Here is a 22,432-nt window from a genome sequence, read left to right on the forward strand (position 1 = left end):
GAAACATTGACTGCTCATTTCAACGGATGCTGCCCAACCTGTTGAGTTCATCCAGCTTGTTTGTATATGTTGATACCATCTGTGTTTCTTTCCTGCGTCCACAGAATTGCCTGCCTGACCCCCTAACTATAGAGTCCCCTATCACTGCTGCCATCCTCTTCCTTTCCCTACCCTTCTGAGTCACAGGGCCAGACTCTGTGCCAGAGGCACGGCCACTGTTACTTCCCCCAGGTAAGCCGTCCCCCTCAACAGCACTCAAACAAGGTTACTTATTGTTAAGGGGGACAGCCACAGGGTTACTCTCTAGCATCTGACTATTGCCCTTCCCTCTCCTGACTGCTACCTACTTATCTGTCTCCCGAGGCCCTGGTGTGACTACCTGCCTATAGCTCCTATCTATCACCTCCTCACTCTCCCTGACCAGACAAAGGTCATCAAGCTGAATCTCCAGTTCCCTAAAGCAGTCCTTAAAGAGCTGCAGCTCAACACACCTGGCGCAGATGTGGCCGTCCAGGAGGCCGGGAGTCTCCTGGACTTCCCACATCTGACACTGAGCACAGACACTGGCCTCACACACATAATTCCTGTCTGTATTCTACACAAGTAATCTACCTCGCCTCGACCCATTATCGCTGAAGCCCTGCTGAACCAAAGCCCTGCTACTCTGTCTCCCTCTACTCCATTGCCCACTCTATAATGCTGTCTCCTTTAAACTCTTCTCTCTGTTCTGACTGGCCGACATCCACACACTTGCATAGCCGTGCCTCAAAGAAACTGCTGAAGAAATAACCATCTCCTTTTAAAATGACATAAAATGACTAAGGCTCCAATATTATCCATAGCATCTAATTTCCATGCAAACACTTCAATCATGAAAACCTCTTTGTCTGTTGGGTTGCCATACTCAATGTCCCTCTGTCCTTATTTCCACTGTGTAAGAAACTGTTTCTTTGGAATAAAAAATCCTGACATATTAGCCACTCCTGAAAAAACAGTGTAAATTATGGAAACTGCCGCAAGGCCTGGAAGAAAACTAAAATACTCCAAATAGCCGTCTAGAAATCAATACTGACAAATCTACAAGTAACTTAAGCTGCTAAATACAGGCGTTCCATGAGATTTCTGTTCCATTGCTCACAGCTTTGCAGAGTACTTATCTCTGAAACAGCGTACGTTTAACTGTGGAATAAAGAGAATTACAGAGCCACAAAAGAGGAGTTGACCAGAATTGACTGGAAAAGAACACTGGCACGGTTGATAGCAGAGCAGCAATGGCTGTGATTTCTGGAAGCAATTCGGAAGGCACAGGATATATACATCCCAAAGAGGAAGAGGTATTCTAAAGGAAAGATGACACAACCGTGGCTAACAAGAGAAGTAAAAGCCAACATAAAAGCCAAAGAGAGGGCATATAATAGAACAAAAATTAGTGGGAAGTTAAGAGAATTGGGAAACATACAAAAAACAACAGAAGGCAACAAAAAAGTCATTAAGAAGGTAAAGATGGAATACGAAAGCAAGCTTGCCAATTATGTTAAAGAATACCAAAAGTTTCTTCAGTATAAAGAGGTGAGAGTGGATATCGGACTGCTGGAAAATGATGCTGAAGAGGTAGAAATGGGGAACAACAAAACAGCGAATGAACTGAATAAGTATTTTGAATCAGTCTCAACTGTGGAAGACACTAGCAGTATGGTGTAAGTTCCAGGTGTCAGGGGGCATGAAGTGTGTGAAGTTACCACAACCAGAGAGAAGGTTCTTGGGAAACTGAAAGGTCTAAAGGTAAATAAGTCACTTAGACAAGATGGTGTACACCCCAGAGCTCTGAAAGAGGTGGCTGAAAAGATAGTGGAGGCATTCATAATGATCTTTCAAGATAACAGAAAGGATGTAATGTTGAAACTTTATAAAGCACTGGTGAGGCCTCATTTGGAGTATTGCAAGCAGTTTTGGCTCCCTTATCTTAGAAAGGATGTGCTGAAACTGGAGAGAGTTCAAAGGAGGTTTACGAAAATGATTCCATTATGTCATATGAAGAGAGTTTGTTGGCTCTGGGCCTGTATTCACTAAAATACAGAAGAATGAGGGGTGACCTCAGTAAAAGCTATTGAATAGTGGAAGATCTTGATAAAGTGGATGTGGAGAGAATATTTTCTATGGTGGGAGAGCTAAGAGTAGAAAGCACAGCCTCAGAATAGAGGGGCTCTTTTAGAAGAGAGATGAGAAGGAATTTCTTTAGCAGAGAGTGGTGAATCTGTGAAATCCTTTACCATCTGTGGAGGCCGAGTGTTTTTGAATATTTAAGGCAGATGTTGATAGATTCTTGATTAGTCAGGCAATGAAGGGATATATGGAGAAGGCAGGAGATTGGGGCCGAGAGGAAAATTGGATCAGCCGTGATTAAATGGTGGAGCAGACGCGATAGAATGACGGTATATCTGATTTTGACTCAAAGATTTCTGATTCAAAAATATTCATATTTATGTAATATGACAGGTATGAGTTTATGCCTTAAGAAACAACTGCAGAGCAAAATTGGATCTATTGATGGTATAAATCTGATTCATTTAAAAGAGCTGTAGAATTGCACTTAGCAAAGTAATGAGGAAATTAAGTTTCTCACCCTTTTTTTCCTGGTAAAGCACAAACTATTGGCCGGTTACATTCTTCTTCCCTTTTAACATATCTGTCATGCAGTTCAGGTACTTAATTGTGATTACAGTCTGTAGCAGGATTACAAGCCACTTGTATTCTGCCAATAGAATACTTATTCTGCTCGTAATGATCCTTTAGTTGTGTAGAAATGAGTTTCATTATATTCAAATATGAATTTGCAAAAATAATGTCTAGTGACTTGCCACTTTCTTTAGTGTGTAAGCTTTTTGGACTGTAATCTACACACAGGTGTATATAAAGACTTATGTAATTGGATGAATATTGAAAAGGGTGTAAATATTATGATAATTAGTATTTGGTTCATTAAAAGCTAAACTTGGAACTATCTACTTTAAAAGTAGAAGCACTATACTATGTGAACAGTTCCTTTCAGCATTTAGCGAATAATGCAGTTTCTGATTCTGCACTTAATATTTACATCCTCAAAGCACTCAGCATACATGGGGTGGTGTCAGTTCACAGACAATGGTTCCCCATTCAAGTTAATCCTCTACTGGCAACTTTACTTATTGGTGCCAGGCACAGGAAAGCAAGTCTATAATTCAGAGACTGTTCTCTGCACCTACATTACAGTAAGAAATGATGACCTCACAAAATGCTCATTACCCCCTGAGTAATATTCAACATCAACACATGTCACCATCACTCTTATTAATTATTTCAATGTCCCTTCTTCACAAATTATGAAAGCCAGAAACAAGCAAATCAACATGACAACATATGCCTTCAAAATCAAAAGCATTCAGTCGATGACTAATCAACCTTTTACATTCTCGTAATGAAGTTGCTCCACGCACAGGCCATTAGATAGAAGTAGAACTATATACAGAATATTACCTCTCTCCTATACAAGAGTATCGAGTATAACATCAACTTACCATGCAATGCACTCAGTTCTTAAAAATCCCCTTTCATGTATACATTACACTACTTCACCTTTGAATAGTGAAGAAAACCTATCCTAACCATTAATATACATAAAGCTATAACACAGGTTGTATATATGAAACCATCACAATTATATTCAACCAGTTATAATCCATTAGCATTCTTGTCCTCTGTATCTTAAATGTAAAGGTGCTTTGTCATCCTTAAAATATCTAGCTCAGGTTCCTGCAGTTCTGAGATATGCAAAACTGTCATTCTGCACTAAAACTACTCAGCCTGTGGGCACGGTAGACTTTCCTGCGAATCTGCTGGTTGCTAAGAGCCCTGCACTCTACACAGCTGTGTGTGTGTTGTACATCTGCCATGGATAAGTTGCTGCCAATGTGACTAACTGTGAGATGTGTTGGAGTAGTGCTACATTTCCGAATGCACACGCAGAATGCTGGAGGAATTCAGCAGGTCAGGCAGCATCTATGGAGGGAAGGAAACAGTCGATGTTTCAGGCTGAAACTCTCCATCAGGACTGGAGAGGAAGGGGGCAGAAGCCAGAATATGGCGGTGGGGGCAGGGGAGGGGGTACAAGCTGGCAGATGATAGGTGAGAGGGGGAAGATGGGTGGATGGGGAAGGGAGAGAAGAAGTAAGAAACTGAGAGGTGATAGGCAGAAGAGGTAAAGGCTCAAAAAGGAGGAATCTAATAGAAGAGGACCGTCTGGATTACCCATCTCCCCCTTCACCTACAGTCACCTATCACACAAGCCGATCTGTACGCCACCCCTCTCGGATCACCTCTCTCTGGTGTCCACCTCTTTTATCAGACCTAAAAGAAGTGAAGGAGCATGTTCATTCTGTGATTGTGCTGTCATTGTTGTTCTACTCAACAAGCCCTTCATCGGGATTTTAATTTTTCTGATATATTTGCAATAAAATTGTCTGCAAATCATATTTTATAGCATATCATTTTGTTTTAATTTTTCTAGATGTAGTTCTTGAACCTGTGAACACATACTCCAGAATATCCAAAGCAATAGAAGCATACTGTTGTTAGGATAAACTTGCCAACACTGTGCAGCAAATAGTGGTATAGCTAGCCACAATTTGACAGTACAAATTGTACACCAATATTTGTCATTAACTCTAAGTAACTATAGGCAATACTGTAAGTAAATTGTCATTCTTTTCCAAAGAAGAAAGAGCAATTTCACTAAACAGTTTTAGAAGTTTGGGTACAAAATGATAAGAATATCAAATTGCTTTCCAAGTAGATTGACAATTTAAGTAGAGAGTTGGCACATTTCAATTGAACAATATTTTTCCATAATATGAAAAGATATTAAGGAAGATATGTGTCAACTATATACATTTCTTTGTGCATTGTTTGTCCAGAGTAACACGCATTATTGTTAATCTGATGCCCAAGTGTATAAGGCAACGTATTACCTTTTTAAATCCACAGTTGAACGAGGCACATGCTTTTCTTACCATGAGCCAACATGCATCATACATTAGTGGGAGTCACTTATTGAAGTTAATTAGTTATATCTACGGTGGAGCAATTAGATCTGAAGCTTGAGTGTTTTTTCTGTGTGGAGTCTGTAAGTTCTCCTTGTGACCAGCTATGTTCCCTCCCACCCCCGCCACCACCCCAAGTACCCTATTTCTTCCAACAAGTTAAGGATGTGCTGTAGGTTAAATGGTTAGTGTAAGCTAGCCCTAGCGTGACAAGCTACCAGGAGAATCAGTGGGGAGCTGATGAGCTTGTGAGAGAGAATAGGGAAAAAAATGGGGAATGGAATTCATGGGAATTATCTTAGAGCTGGTATGGACTCAATGGGCTGAAAGGCATCATTCTTTTATCATTGGAAAGTATGATAGATAATACTACCCATGTAGTCAGAGTGGAAACTTTATCAAAATCGATTGGCAAACTTTACATTCTCAGTTTACTGCAGAAACTTCATTAGACTGCATCATGTCATCTGAGTGTGTCAAGTAAAAGCTAATAACAAAATAAATCTTCAAGTGCTTTGCCAAGACAGTATCCCTTTAATTTTCTTTAAAATATTCTGTAAGTCATTAATTCAAAACATTTTTTTTAAGGTGAAGGCTTAAGGTGAGGGTTAATTTTGTGCTGACACTTTAAACGCCTGGAATGTTTTGAATTGGTTTTTAAGACGTAACAATCTTCTGTGTCTTGGATCTCCAGGATGTAGCTTTTGTGTACTGTTACTATGGTTTCATAAGCTTGTCTTACAGCCATCACCATGCTTCTTTCAGGCTTGCTAAAATAATTCTAATTCCTGCAGTCAGAATTTTCATAATAGCTGCCACATACTTTTAAGAAGTATTAATTGATAATGTATATCATTAATTCTTTAATAAACCATAAATTGAATTGCCCTTCCAATTTCCCAACTAAATTGTGCTTTCTTGAAAACTGTAATAGGGCCTCACTATAAAAGGAGTGTTTGAAATCTGGGGAAGCTTGAGCTTATAGGAGTTTAGGTTTGTCCAGAGTAACACACATTATTGTTAATCTGATGCCCAAGTGTATAAGGCAACATATTACCTTTTCAAATCCACAGTTGAACGAGGCACATGCCTCGTTCCATCATTGATGGAAGCCATAGGTATACAAAGAAATTCTAATGTAGAAACAGTTTGTCTGGCATTGAGCAGTCAGGTGCACACAACTGTGCATGCCTCACCCCACTACAACATGACTACCTTCATCCCTTGGCCATTGACAACCATTGATGTCATGCCATTGGAACATGTCTCCTTGAAGATCCACAGTCATTGTCTGATGTTCCATTGAATGAAGAAATGTCTGGCAGACTGGACAAGGAACCAATTCAATCAAAATCAAACTAATTTTTAAGCTGTGAAGTGTGACGTGGTAGCATTCTTCTATGCTGTTTCTGGATTTCAGTTTGGCATTCAACACCATTGACCCAGAGACCTCCTACACTTCAGTTTAGTTATACCATTCACAATGCTGATGAATGCAGAAGCTCCCTGTCAGAAGCATCAGCACATCAATCAGGATAGCATTCCTCTGAAACAACAATAAAGCAAAACACTGTCACGGGAATGGAAAGAACTCATTTCTCAACATGAAAACAGGGAAGGCAGAGATGACAATTAAGGAGAGGGTGTTGCATCAGTCAGGTTTGCAAAGGTGTATTTTTCAGGTCATTAAAAACCAGAATTTGAGGGCAAACTTGAGCAACTTGCAAAGTAACTACTTAGAAGATGGGTTCCCCATAGACATAGGGGAGAAACTTCGCTGAATGATTACCAAGGCAAGAGCTTCAAAACATTCAGAAATAGCATTACTCAGGGCATATGTGAGTAACACTTAAAGTTAAGGATGAACAGTATTAGAGGAAATAGATTAGTATTTATAAAAACAATAAGCCATTAAAAGAATGTTAACTTCTACTGCCATGTGAGAATTTTATTCCAGCCCCCCCCGAGTTCGGGGATTTCTCCTACCTACACTATTGAACCCTACACTTTTGCTTCCAGGTATATTGTTAAAAAGGCTGAAGGTAGGATCGGGTTCATTGTAGACATCTGTGAGCGAGGCTTCCCTGGCAAATATCCTCCTGCTGCTTTTCCTTCAGGGGTTTCTGCCAAGTTACTCTTGTCCTCAGATCCTCTTCTCTTATTTCTCATTATGTTGGAGGCCCACTGGAATGATGGCTAAAGTTCCATTTTTATTAAGTTGTAAATAATTGACCTCCATGATGTTCAGAACACACCCATATTTGTGTTTGTTTGTGCACTTTGCCCAATTTGCTCAAGCCCAAATGAGTCTCCCAAAAAAATACAAGTGATTAAATGTCCCTTTAAATTGAGAGATATAAAGCAGATAATCCTCCTGTCCCATACATGGCACTCGCAATACATTGGTTATATTTTCATAATACAATGTCACAAATGAAAGTTGCATAGGAGTTGTTGTCATCCCTGCATGCACCAGGTGATTCATCATAGGAGTATTGTGTGTACCTAAGTGCCTAAGAAAGATTTTCATTAAGCACTTCTGTCAGTGCTCATTGTAAGCAAAAGACTACACAATGAATAATCCACACAGTGATTAAAAGGTAAATATTGTGCAATAAATTTCTAGTATAATTCATTTTATTTTATTCAGTGGAATAAAAATAAGGTTTCACTTAATCCTATCAAAACATTAAATGGAGTTAGAATGGAATACAGAGAAATAGCCAGTGCAGTTTTTTTCCCCAACAATGGTAAATTAAGAATCTCTTCATGATCTGCCATTCCTTGGCAAAATAATCCATTTTGAAATACCAATAAATATATTTTCATCTTTCAAGTATAATGTATCCTTTAGATTCTTCCAGAATATCCTCTTCAAAATTCAACAAATTAATGCAAGATGAAAAATAACAATAGCTGAATTTGTTTAAATCAATTGAAATAAATGAGAATGCATCTGAACATGTCTTTGAACATTTCATACACATTTGCACACTCTAGAATTTTAACCCAGGCATTATGTGCATAGGACATATACAGGGGGTGCGCCTGGATAGCAGTAAGTGACACACTAAGTTATCAAGTACAGAGAACAAAATTTTTAACTAGAGAAATTTTATTAATTCAGAAGTCTGAAGACACACACTTAGTAATTCAGGAACAGATTCTTCCCCTCTACCATATGATTCCTAAATGGACATTGAACACATGAACACTACCTCACTTTTTTTTGAATATATATTACTTCTGTTTTTGCACTATTTCTAATATATTTAATATACATATAGATACTTACTGTAATTGAATTACTTTTTTTCTTTCTATATTATCATGTATTGCACTGCACTGCTGCCACTAAGTTAACAAATTTCACAAGGTATGCCAGTAATAATAAACCTGATTCTGATTATTGGCAAATCCCACATGTGGTGCTGTCAGTGAGTCCTAGGTATTTAAATTCCACTAAGTAGGTTGCATCCTTAACTTTTCATTGTTAATAATCACTCCACCCTGCCACCCTTCATCCTGTGTCTTGCTTATGGCAGTAAGCCCTCCCAATCACTCCTAACTAGCCATCATATCATAAATTCAGCCACACCACTCCCGACCTGATCTTCTCTTCGATCCTCCCAGCTAGTGTCTTTGATTTTAGTAACTTGCACAACCTCACCCACCCACTATAATCTGTGCTGTGGATTCTCTCCTCATCTCTGGTGAACTTCCTTTCTAATGTAACATCCTGGGAAAGGTTTCACTGCCAATGTAATGGTCTTTTTGTAGAAGCAGTGACTGGGTTATGGTTAGAGATAACGGGTGCTTTGGAATATGCACTGTCCAATGAAAGGAGTGTGTTTTTTGTGCTGTGTGCCTGACACCGAAGTGATCTGGGTCTTCCGTTTGGCGGGAGATGGAGAGAGAAGATGCCAGAAAGGAAAGATCATAGACACCAGGAAGGAGTGGAGTGGGGCCAGGAGTTAGTGAAGCCCGGGGGAATCGATGGAGGATCAGCGAAAGGAAAACCATGAGCTCCAACTTGTGCACATTAGACTGTTTCACTAAAATGGGCCCTTTTCTTTCTGTTTTCTTTACTAACCTGTAAAGGTGGTTTCTTCTTTTTCTTTGTTACTGCGTATGTTAATCAAAATGGCTTCTTTGTTTTGTTAAAAATAGGAATGCTTCTTTGTTGCGAGAGAGTGCTGGAAGCTTGTTTGGGTTAAAATTTACTGATAACGAGAATTGTATTCCTTTGTAAACCAATTGGGATTAATGTTGTTTTATTCTTCTGAGTCTGTAAGCTATTGTTGGCGGGCTTTTGGGGAGGTCGGCGTGAGGGGGTGAGAGAGAGAGGACACGATACTGTAAACTGGGCAAGGAACAGACCCCGAGCGGGGGTCCAAGGCCAGGAGGTATCCCGAGGAGAGGAGACGAGGAGAGATGTGCTTGGTTGACCACTTCGGGTGGTCCTGAGCTGTGAGTTGAGGAGTTCGGAGGGGATCGAATGGTGGCCAGAAGACTTCGGTAATTGAGCTCCAACGGTTGTGCACGAAGTGGTTTGGACTTTGATAAGTTTGGTGCCTTTTCTTTATTTTCTTTTCCTTCATATATACTGCATCATTATTAATCACTTAGTTATAGCAATCTTTATAAACTGTAATCATTTAATCGCATATGATGTACTGTCTGTTTTTTGGGCGAGGCGGGGCCATCGCACAGCATCCACACAAGCTGATTACCCAGTTTGGCAGGGCCGAAGGCTGCTCCCCCTAGACGAGAACGAGCTGAGCGAGCCTGAGGCGTACCGGGGGGGGGGGGTGCAAACCCTTCAGTCAAATTAAGAATTATAAAGCTAAATTGTTTAATTGTGTATGGTGTACTGTCTGTTATTTTGTGGTACTGATTTGTAACAGGGGAACACATCACGCAGCATCCACACAAACAGGAGGATTTGCACCTCAATCTTGCACGTTTGGCAGGGCCAGGGATTGTCTTCCCTAGACTTACGCAGCTGACAGAACCTGAGGGTTACACTAATCTTCATGTTTCGTAAGCCGTAATCCATCGCCCAACACTTCCTCTGTGATCTTCACTGTTCACCATCCCCAAGGGTAGAAAACTGGCACATACCTTCCAAGTACAGTCACTTTAACATGTCGAGAGAAGAATATTTTGGCTGCTACCTCCTGCAACTGCCCAAATTCAAAAGGAAACCATAAATTCTCCAGGTCTTGTTCGCAAAGGTGTAGTTTCCCTTTCAGCCTTTCAAATGCAAGCTCTCTGTCTTGTCCACTTTTCCATATCAATACAACCTGGAAGTCTTCCCTCATGTCCCAGTTTTTCCACCAAATGTTCCAGGGATACTTCCACTCTTCTCACTTCAACCACAGCAGATGTTTTCTTCCCGTTTCTTGGTGATGTCTTATTCTCCCCTACCCAACCTAGCTATTTATACTTTTACATTCTTTGTCTCCATCTGTTAGCATGCTACATCTATTTCAAGATCATCTTATTATTTTCTTTCCAAACAGTTCTAGTACTTCTGGGCAGCTCCCTGTTCATTAATGCTGATGTTCTCCTTCCTCCCTACTTTCTTCTGGTATTCCTCCCCGTCCAACTTCGTTTCCACCCTGGATTCCCTTTTTCCATTCATGCAGCTATTAGTTATCCTTATCACTGCAGTGCACCATTCAGATATTGGAAGGAATTCCACCCGCAGACATTGCCGCAGAGTCTGGGCGCTCTCGCGAGCGGGCAGCTAATAGAAAAATGACATAATGGCATGTGAGCATGCGTGCACTCCAGCCAATTCGGATTTCTTTGTGAGTGCATGTGGTTCCTTTCAGTACAGTCTTGTCAAGTCTTGAAGGAAGGACAGCGAAAACACTTCCTGTGTACCTTAGTCCATGTTCCAAGTGTTCTACAGGGGTCATAAGGCTGCCCACAGACTCCTGAAACTGCATCAAGGGAGAGGGTCAGTGAGAGACTATGCAGTAAAGTTCCGTACGCCTGCAGTTGGGACAGGCTGGAACAAAAGGTCTCTTATTGCTGTTTTCCAGCATTGGCTGAGCACAGAGGTCTGGCATGAAATTGAAGTGCGTGATGAACAGGACAGCCTGGATGACCTGATAAATCTAGCCATTCAAATAGATAACCAGGCAGCAGAGTGGTGCAGAGAGAGGATATCCCAAACCTGCTACCTATATGATCACTGCCTGTCTTCATCCACTCTCTCATAACCTAGTACACAGCCCACAAAGGAGCCCACGCAAGTCAAAGGCCTGCACCCACCTCTGGAGGAACGAGGTTCGTGTAGAAGAACAGGTTGGTGCCTCTACTGTAGCTCTCCAGGACACTTAGAGTCACAGAGTTGTAGAAAAGTACACCACAGTTACAGACCCTTCAGCCCATCTAGTTCATGCCAAGCCATTTAAACTGCATACTCCTATCGACCTGCACCAGGACCACATTTCCGGGCATCATGCCCCAAGCACACAGTAAAAGCAGAAGATCGGTCAGTAAGAAAGGGAATTCCGATGGGTCAATTCCCCTGCAAGCATCTTCCCCTGAATGAGTAATGTTCCCAGTTTTCCTGTCTTGGGGGTCCCAGACCCATGACATTTATTGACTTCAGGGCAGCAGGAACTTCATGAATCAGTTGAATCAGTTTGTTTTTGTGTATTTGCATGACATTCTGATCCATTCCCACTCTCACCAGAAACAAATCCACAAGGTCTCCTCAAAAGCAACCTTTATGCCAGGCCAGAGAAGTGCAAGTTCTATAAAAAGCAGGTGGCATTCTTAAGCTATATCCTCACCCCTTACTGTTTTCAAATGGACCCATGTAAAGTTCTGCATCCACAGAGTGGCCCAAACCACCTACAGTCAAACAGGTGAGGTGCTTCAAAGGGTTTACAGGTGCCTATCACTGCTTCATTGGAAACTTCAGTTCGATCGTGGCTCCCATATATGCACTCACCAAGGAGACCTCTGCAGGATTCCAATGGACAAGTAAACCAGACCAAGCACTCTCAGAGCTAAAGCAATGCTTCACAACTGCCCCAGTGCTGCAGCATTCAAACCCATCTTGTCTGTCTATTGTTGAGGTTGATGCATCTAATGTTGGCATTGAATCTGTACTCTCCCAGCACACCTCTGTGCTTTTCTTTCCCGTCACTTGACTCTGAAAGATTGTGACTATGATGTTGAGAACCAATAACTTCTGACTGTCAAGGAGGCCCTGGAGGCATGGCAACACTGGCTGGAGAGGGCAGAGCACCCCTTTCTGGTACGGACAGATCACAAAAACCTCTCCTACATTCATTACACCAAGACATTCAACTCCCATCAAGCCTGTTGGGCTTTCTTCTTCACCCAGTTGAATTTCACACTCACACACAATAAGCAAGAACACCAAGGCCAGTGATCTCTTCCTCCAGATGATATGTCCGAGGACAACGCCAATACAGAGCCCATCCCTCCCCCAAACATGCAAGCTGCTCTGGAGATTTGTGGAATAGAAACAGACTGAAGTCTACCCAAGAGTCAGATCCCGGCCCAGGTGGGTAACCATCCAACTGGTTATTTTTCTCTGCCACTGTGCACCCCAGAGTGCTGAAGAGTGGTTACTCTACCCATCTGGTTGGCTACCCAGGGATTCAATGGACCCTGGAGTTTATAAGGAGGCAACATTACTGGCTGCCTATATCCCAAGATGTCCACAATTTCATCTCCACCTGTGCTCCTTGTGCCTTGAGCAAGATGTCACGTCAGCACCCTGCTGGGCTGCTCTACCCGCTGCCATGCCTGGCACCACCACTCAGCGGATTTCATCACTGGCCTGCCCCTGTCAGATGGGAAGACTACCATTCTGGTGGTTGTACACTGGTTCTCTAAAGCAGCCCACTTCATTGCTCTTCCCAAATTCCTGTCAGTTCATGAGATTGCAATCATCATGGATCAGCCCATGTTTAGGCTGCATGGCTTCCCTCAGGTCACAGTGTCTGATCAAGAACCAGAATTCCCATCCTAATTTGGAAGGCCTTCTGTTCTCTTGTGGAACCATGGCCAGGCTCTCATCAGAATTCCACCTTTCATCAGAATCCCTTTCATCAGAATTCCAATCAGAATGACAGAGAGTGAATCAGGAGCTGGAGACAAAGCTGCGCTGTCTTGCCTCTCTTCCAACCACTCAACCCGGAGCACCCAGCTGGTTAGGGCAAAGAATGTCCATCAATAACCTCCAGTCATCCTCTACTGGCATGTCCCCCTTTGAGTGCCAAAAGTGATTCCAGCCATCCCTGATCAGGAGATTGATGTGGGAGACCACCACTACAAGCGCACGTGGAAACAGGCCAGAGCTACTCAGCTTCTCAGGAGCAATGTACCTGGCAGGCTGATTAGCTTCCCCAGCTGGTGAGACCTTACAAGCCAGGGGAAAAAGTTTGGCTAGCATTTAGAGATCTTCCATTGAGGGTAGAGAACTGCATAGAGGCCCAGTTAAATGTAAACATCACAGAAAAGGATCTCAGATGACCTTGCATTTCCAGCATCTGCAGATTTTCTCTTGTTTGTGATCAGACGATCATCAACCCATTTAACACCACAACTTTCAATGCGCAAGTGACTGTCTGCCTCTTCAATGGTAACCTGGGAACTAGCTCACTATTCAAAAATCCTAAAAGACAAGCAATTATCGCATTTACTTCAAAGGCAGGAACTAATCTTATTAACAAAAACTGTGGGCATGACCATTTCATTGATTTTTTTTTACATTTAGTAAACCATAATTTCAGCTCACAACCTTTCTGCCACTAAAACAATTAAGATTTATAATAGAGTCTCATTCCAAATATATGTAATCCTGGAAATTTAAACATTGCACTTTAAAAAAGCTGTTTTTCATTATGTCCTTCTGATGTTCTCTTTTTTATCTCCTATCACTTTGTTGTTTAATTTTGCCTTAGCTACTTCTCTGAATTTACTATTTTGAACAATATTTCTTGTTTAGGACTAAGTCCTGATCTTTAGTCAGTTTATAATATAGATGTTGGATGGAAGCGACCAACAACTCTGATAGAGGCAGACGCCAAGTTGTTAAGCTCATCAGTGGGAGGTGGTGCTTTAGCACTGCTGGCCCACCACCTCGAGGGAGTCTTGATCATAAGCGGGCCGAAACTTCTGAAGACAGATGGCAGATCAACTGATGTTAGCACAGGACAGTTAACATCTTAGTCCACGTGTATTTTCAATTCAATACAGAGTTCATAGGGGTTCTTGTAGTTCCGTAAAGAGCATTACATCATTTTGGTATTAAAGTAAGCACTTTAAACCTCTGTAAATCTTAGGAACAATTGCAAGTATTACGAATGGCAATTTGCTTGCCGCTCAGAATAAAATGATTTTTGTTATCTTTGAATAGCCTTCCATGGACATTGGACCTTGTGGAAAATGAAATTATAATAAATTGTATCATCATAAACTTGAAGAACTTCTTGTAAGACTTGGTTGAATAGCCTAAACTTCTGCTGCTCTTTCAAGATGAATATGCACAAATGTCAGCAAGTTCATCGCTGCACCATCTTCACCTTCTCTTCACCATCTACACCTCGGACATCCACCACAACACAGAGTCTTGCCATCTTCAGAAGTTTTCTGATGACTCTGCTGTAGTTGGATGCATCAGCAAGGGAGATGAGGCTGAGTACAGGGCTACGGTGGGAAACTTTGTCACATGGTGCAAGCAAAATCATCTGCAGCTCAGCGTGAAAAGACTAAGGAGCTGGTGGTGGACCTGAGGAGGGCTAAGGCACCGGTGACCCCTGTTTCCATCCAAGGGGTCAGTGTGGACATAGTGGAGGATTACAAATACCTGGGGATAGAACACTGAGGCTGTCTACAAAAAGGGTCAGAGCCGTCTCTATTTCCTGAGGAGACTGAGCTCTTTTAACATCTGCCTGACGATGCTGAGGATGTTCTACGAGGCTGTGGTGGCCAGTGCTGTCATGTTTGCTGTTGTGTGCTGGGGCAGTAGGCTGAGGGTAGCAGACACCAACAGAATCAACAAACTCATTCGTAAGGCCAGTGATGTTGTGGGGGTGGAACTGGACTCTCTGACGGTGGTGTCTGAAAGGAGGATGCTGTCCAAGTTGCATGCCATCTTGGACTATAACTCCCATCCACTCCATAATGTACTGGTTAGGCACAGGAGTACATTCAGCCAGAGACTCATTCCACCGAGATGTAACACTGAGCGTCATAGGAAGTCATTCCTACCTGTGGCCATCAAACTTTACAACTCCTCCCTCGGAGTGTCAGACACCCTGAGCCAATAGGCTGGTCCTGGACTTATTTCCACTTGGCATGATTAACTTATTATTATTTAATTATTTATGGTTTTATATTGCTATATTTCTTCACTATTCTTGGTTGGTGTTGCTGTAACGAAACCCAATTTCCCTCAGGATCAATAAATTATGTCTGTCTGTCTGTCTGTCAATCAATGAAAGCATCATCGTGTTTTTTCCATTCTATTTTTTTGACACTTGGTCATGGTGCAACTTCACTTGCTTGTTAACATCTTGAATTGCCTTCAGATTAATGACAGATTGGCACCCATACAGATGAAGCAACTTTAGTCTGAAAGCAGAAAGCAAATGTACAATATAATATTAATATGTGCCTATGGGTTAAGCTTTACAGAAATTAAGCACAGACGAGAATGGCTGGGTTTAAGGATCCTACTTTTTGTTTAAAACACAATAAATTGAATTGCTTTGTTCACTGACTCTTTGATTTAAATCATACACAATAAATTTCTGACTGCACATCCGGTCAGCACAAAGAAATGGACAGAATGTGGGGCCTCCAGAAGCAACAGAATAAAATTAGAAACAAAGTACAATCATTTGCAGCACTTTTCATGTTAGAGCAGCCTTTCTCAAACTTTTAACCCTGAGAAACCCTTGAAATAATTTTCAGGTCTCATGGAAAATTTCTTGCAAAAAAAAAATCTAGAGCTCATGGCACGTTAGCATGATCAGTAACTTGTAGATATAATAATCCAAAAATAATTCTCTTTTGAATAGAGAATGAATTTTTAGCCAACCTTTCTTGAAAAAACAGGTAGTTAAGTTTAGCTTACCTTTCTTGAAATTACTCTTTCTCTTTAATAAATTTTAAAAACTCACAAGGCAAACATAATAAACTTCTCAATTCTGGGTTGAACTTGAGATAGCACAAACGGATAAAATGAGGCAATTTCTATCCTTGCTCTTGATGCTTGTTAAACAAGAAAAAGCTTGCTCACACATGTAAGAAGTTGAAAACTGTGGCAAAATGTTAATTACTTTCCTATGAATGGCAGAATACTCTTCTTTCACAGAAATCCAGAACTTTTCCAAGGGCAGATCAGTAAATCTCATCTTGAGTGCACGATCAGACTGCAGCTCCCAAAGTTCCTCCTCTTCTCTCAAAGTTAAGTTCTCAGGCTGGGCAGAAGATTCAGAGAAAGGGTCCCTCACCCATTCATACACTTTTGTTGAAAGGGAAGAAAAATACTGTGCAATTTTGTTCTGCAGTTCTTCCAGGTGGTTTTCAATAAGAGTCGACACTTTCTGATATCTTTTCTCGCTCTCAAGCCCTAGCAGCAGTGGAAACATTTCAATATTTCCATTTGCAACATGAATTTTCCAAAGACTCAGTTTCCTTTTAAATCCAAGAATCTTGTCACTTGAAGTAAAAACAACTGGTTCGTATGATGTCTGTGTACCACGCTTAAATGGAGTGTGAGAGGTTGCAGCCCCTGTTTGAGTATCTGCAGGGACTGCTAATCAGTTTCTGGTTGCATTTCAGCCCTGTGCACCTTGTATACAGGCACCCAGTACAGAAGGGGGTGGGTCATGAGGCGGATGCCCTGGTGGGCTTGCTCCTGGGCCTGGCCAAGGTGGCCATTCACGGGTCTAGGCAGCGGACAGTCGAGGGCTCTGCCAAAGCCAACTGCCTATCCCTCTTTTGAGGTTACATTCGTGCCTGGCTGTCCTTGGAGATGGAGCATGCGATCACAGCGGCTACAGTGGGGTATTTCTGAAAGCAGTGGGCCCCCCAGGGAATTGACTTTTATAGACAGTAGTAATCATATTTTAATCTAAATTTATTCACTGTCTTGTAAATACTTAATGTTTGTACTTTGTCTATTTGTTGTGTAAATAAACTTTTATAGTTTTGTTAAAAAAAGACGGACTTTCTTGTGTCCATTGTGGCACTAGGTCAGTGAACTAACTCTGAAGATTGTAATTCTTCATCATTAACCTTATCAGAATTGTCCGTAGGCCTGGGCTTAGAATCTTTGTCTTTCATCTCACACCTCCTCTTCAAAAATCGCCACACTGAACCATCTTTAGAAGGAAAATTTCCCTCCAATTTTCTACTACACTGGTAATTTGTTCGCTCCTATAAGTTAGCCAGCAGCATGGAAGAGGAAGTTGGGGGAGCTAATTCAGGAGGGAGAGGCTGATGGCACAGGCCAAGTTGGGCAAGTCCATTCAATGCTCAAAAAATGTACTTTGTGCTCCTCATCAGCCTACTGTCCTCCCCTCCTTGCCACACAAAGAATTCAGCAATTATCAGCCTACTGTTCTCCCCCTCCATGCAATACAGCACTCAACAATTATCAATGTCCGCACCTATCTCGCGTCAAAATCTGAGAATGGACTCAAGCAAGAAAACACGGTCCTACTGCCTACTGAGCTGAGAGACCTCTAATGAGACTGCTAACGGAGATGCTCAGTCACTGCCCACCACTGCGAGCGCTAGCATCGCACATTGTGCGAAGTTCAAAACACTGTTATTTTTAATCCCGATCTCTTGCGAAACCTCTAGCAACCTCTCATGGAACCCCAGTTGAGAAACCCTGTGTTACAGCATTGATGCCTAAAATTTAGCCCCAAATGGTGGTACCACATTTGACGATAATTAAAGTTAATGCATTTCATTCTGTCTCCAAAATATATTCATTTGATTTCCATTGGCCTTTAGGTCCTCAGATATCACTTCCCATCTAAGTGTTTGGTTGATGGCCTGATTACTTTAACAATAAGTGTGGTGGAACAACTCGGGATGATCGTCATTCTGATAAAAGACAGACCCGTAATGAGCTTATTTCCTTCATAGTGTGTAGAAGATCTCAGAAACTAGACTATGGCTGCAAACATGGATTCAAAACACTCTGTAACACAATGATCTGGAAAATGTATGTTCTACTTTGGGTGTTTAAATGCCAGCATCATTAGAACATCAGTTCGTCCACCCAATTAAAATGTCAAAACTCACCGTTTGCTGTTCTTACACAATTTTTTAATAGCGTCTTCAGTTATTTCTTTGCAGAAGCTGAGTTTCACACATTCCAAGTTCTGGTTGCAATAAGTGGCTAGTAAACAAATTCTGGGTATGAGGTAAAGAGAAGAAATTATAAAAATGTGAGGTTTTTTTTAGGTATCCTGTATTTATATTAGGGTAGATTGTTCACACAGAGAGTTGAGAGTATATGAAACAAATTACCAGAGGAACTGATGAAGGATGGGTGGTGGGGACGGTGTGGTAACAATTACTACTTTACAGTGAGGGTGAACTAGGTTCAATTCTCGATGCTGCCTATAAGGAGTTTGTACATTCTCCTCGTGACCGTGTGGGTTTCCTCTGGTTTCCTCCCACACTCCAGCGATATACCGGTTGGTAGGCTAATTGGTCATTGTCAATTGACCCATGATTAGGTTAGGGCTGGAAGGCCCTATCCCATGCTGAATCTCAATAAAGCTAATAGTAATAAATTTCAATATTCAAAGACATATGGACAGGAAAATTGAGGAGTACAGGCAAAATATAGGCAGATGCAGGCGGGCACCCTGGTCGGCAGGGACAAGTTGGGTTGAAGGACCTGTTTCCATGATATACAAATCCACAACTCCACTTTTAAGCAATAAGAATTGTGAATTAATCATAAATCTAATCCAATTCTATATTGATGGTATAAATGTTGATATGTAAAGAGCTGATATAAAACCACTTAAAATCAATTATTGTTATATCACAGTGAAGAAGTTATGCCATTGACACAGTGGGAACTATAAACATTTTTATACTCAGCTAAAATGGAAAACACCAGGGGAAAATGTCAGATAAATTATAATAGAAATGGCAGAGAAAAAAATAAATATTTGTGTCCATTTTCATGCAAGAGGCACAAAAAAAATGTCCACTATGTCCAGGAACATAGTGGTTAAAACTGGACTAGAATAAATGAGGAATGTTCATGAAATCTATTGAAATTTGAGGAATTAATGGGACTGAAAGACACTAATTGAGAAGACTTGATCTTCATCCAAAGATTTTGAAGTAGGTGGATATGAAGTTGATGGATGCACTGGTTGTCCCCTTCTAAACTTCCAGATATTTTGGAACAGTTCTCATAGATGGAATACTAAACCCCTTTATTTAAGGATATAGAAAATAAACCTGAGATCTATAGACCATTTATCCTGTCATTTGTAGTTAGGAAAATGCTAAAGTATATTTGAAAGGGATTGGAAATAGGGCCCTTACAAAATATTAAACATGCAGAGTCAACAGATTTATGGAAGAAATAATATGCTTGACAAATATTTTAAGAGTTTTTAAGGTTTTTAACTAGTAAAATGAATACAAGGAAGCTTTTAGATGGGGTATATTTGGTTTTCAAAGACTTGCTATAATATGCCCCACAAATAAAATTAGTGAGTACTGTTTGGAGGCAATATACTGTTGTGGATTAAGACTGGTTTAACAGAGTGTTAAAATAAATGGATCATATTCTGGTTGTAAATGGGCTTTGCAGGTTTAACGTTGGGGTGAATCTAAAGGAAAAATCAAGAGAAGGGGAAGAATGAGAAGATCAATGCCTTAGTAGAGAAGAGGTAGGGAAATATTTTTTTAAAATTCACACGTTCCAGATCTCCAAAACTGATTCTGAACATAAATGTTCAATCACAATTTTTATTTGCTTATTTCCTGGGCAAATGAGATTATTGGAGAATTTGCATTCCTCTGAAATTACCATTGTAGACAAATACCTTCTGCTTAACCTTTTCATTAATTTGATGAAGCTGAAGTTCCTTAAAATATTACCACTGCAAACTGCAGGTAATAACAATGAAGGCACTGTGGCGACCCACTTTCTGCGCAGGCGAACCGGCTCACAAATAGCCAGCGCGCGGGGAGAGACTTTGGTAATGCACCTCTGACGTCATTTCCGTCCGGAGAGGGCGGGCGCTAGGGATTTAAATACCAGCACCAGGAAGTTTGAATAAACTAGTCTCGAAACGACTTACCGACTGCGTGTCGTGATTTCAGCGCTGTGTGTAGCACATCGCTACATCGGTGATCCCGATGGTCCAAACAGGATTTGGACCAAAGATGACCGACTCTTCATCTGTTCACGCAGTTTCGCTACAACTGCCGACTTTCTGGACGCTGCAACCACGCGTGTGGTTTAGCCAAGCAGAAGCCCAGTTCCAGATTCGGCAGAGATCTTCTGATTCCACGCGTTACTACCATGTGGTGAGCGCCCTTGACCAGGAGACGGCCGCCCAGGTTGCGGATTTCATACAGTCGCCCCCGGAAGAAGGCAAATATGAAGCATTCAAAGTGCTGCTCATTGGGACCTTTGGCCTCTCGCAGCATGAGCGGGGTGCGGGCCTGCTTCACCTGGATGGTTTGGGAGGCAGACTGCCATCAGCATTGATGAACGAGATGCTGTCCCTGGCTGACGGACACAAGCCCTGCCTCATTTTTGAGCAAGCGTTCCTGGAGCAACTGCCCGAGGACATACATCTGCTGCTGGCCGACGCAGATTTCAGTGACCCCCGGAAGGTGGCGGCCCGGGCAGACGTGCTGTGGAAGGCCAAGAGCGAGAGCGTGGCATCCGTCGGTCAGATTACCAGGCCACGCGCCCAACAGCGGACCAGACCAGGCCCGGCAGGGGGGCACACACAACACAGAGGCAGGAGTGAAGAGGCCAGTGAACAGTGGTGTTTCTACCACCAACGGTGGGGCACAAAAGCCCGCCGTTGTCGCCCGCCCTGCCAGGCCCAGGGCCAGCTGCCGCTAATGACTATGGCGGCTGGCCACCAGGACAGCCTCTTGTACGTCTGGGACAAACAGTCGGGATGCTGCTTCTTGGTCGACACCGGAGCGGAGATCAGCGCCTTGCCCCCGACGGGGTACGACAGCTGCAACAGGAAGCCAGGACCCACCCTGAGGGCCGCAAACGGCAGCACAATACGGACCTACGGCACCCGCACAGTGCAGCTGCAGTTCGGCACCAGCCGGTTCACGTGGGACTTCACACTGGCCGCTGTGGCCCAACCACTCCTGGGGACGGACTTCTTGCGAGCTCACAGCCTGCTGGTCGACTTGCAAGGGAAAAGACTGGTACATGCCGAGACTTTCCAGACGTTCTCCCTGGGTGAAGCCAAGTTGCCGGCCCCACACCTGGACTCCATCACGCTGTCGGACAACAAATTCACCAGACTCCTGGTGGGCTTCCCATCGATTCTGACACCACAGTTCACGGCAGCCATGCCCAGACAAGGGGTACAGCACCACATTCTGACCCAGGGACTACCCCTCCACGCCCGCGCACAAAGGCTCCCCCCGGAAAAGCTCCGCCTGGCGAAGGAGGAATTCAAGCAGATGGAGGAATTGGGGATCATACGGCGGTCCGACAGCCCATGGGCCTCCCCCCTGCCCATGGTGCCCAAAGCAACAGGGGGCTGGAGACCATGCGGCGACTACCGCAGGCTGAACGAGGCTACGACACTGGACCGCTACCCTGTGCCACACATTCAGGATTTTGCAGCAAACCTGCACGGCGCACAGATCTTCTCCAAGGTGGACCTCATCCGGGGATACCATCAAATCCCGATGCATCCGGATGACATCCCCAAAACGGCACACATCACCCCGTTCGGCCTTTTCGAGTTCCTCCGCATGCCATTCAGCCTAAAGAATGCCGCACAGACGTTTCAGCGGTTAATGGACGCAGTGAGACGTGACCTGGACTTCGCTTTCATCTATTTGGACAACATCCTCATAGCCAGCAGCAGTCATCAGGAGCATCTGTCCCACCTCCATCAACTCTACACCCGACTGTGTGAATATGGCCTGACAATCAACCCAGCCAAATGCCAGTTCGGGCTCGACACCATCGACTTCCTGGGCCACAGGATTACTAAAGACAGGGCAACCCCTCTGCCCGCTAAGGTAGACGCGGTCCGCCATTTCCCCCGACCCAACACAATCAAAGGCCTTCAGGAATTCGTGGGTATGGT

The 22,432-nt window shown here is 42.7% G+C and overlaps 1 protein-coding gene across 1 annotated transcript in view; it reads right to left on the bottom strand.

Moving 5' to 3' along the window:
• Nucleotides 1–7,730: 7,730 nt before the first annotated feature.
• LOC140740979 (uncharacterized) overlaps nt 7,731–22,432 on the bottom strand; it is a 109,103-nt gene continuing 94,401 nt past the window's right edge. Inside the window, exons 12-13 of the mRNA XM_073070621.1 lie at nt 18,399–18,509; nt 7,731–15,707 (exon numbers count right to left, since the gene is read on the bottom strand). Of these exons, the coding sequence (XP_072926722.1) occupies nt 15,599–15,707; nt 18,399–18,509 (220 nt within the window). The 3' untranslated portion in view covers nt 7,731–15,598. The remainder of the gene's footprint in view (nt 15,708–18,398; nt 18,510–22,432) is intronic.

The sequence above is a fragment of the Hemitrygon akajei genome, chromosome 2 (assembly GCF_048418815.1).
Source record: "Hemitrygon akajei chromosome 2, sHemAka1.3, whole genome shotgun sequence".
NCBI lineage: Eukaryota > Metazoa > Chordata > Chondrichthyes > Myliobatiformes > Dasyatidae > Hemitrygon > Hemitrygon akajei.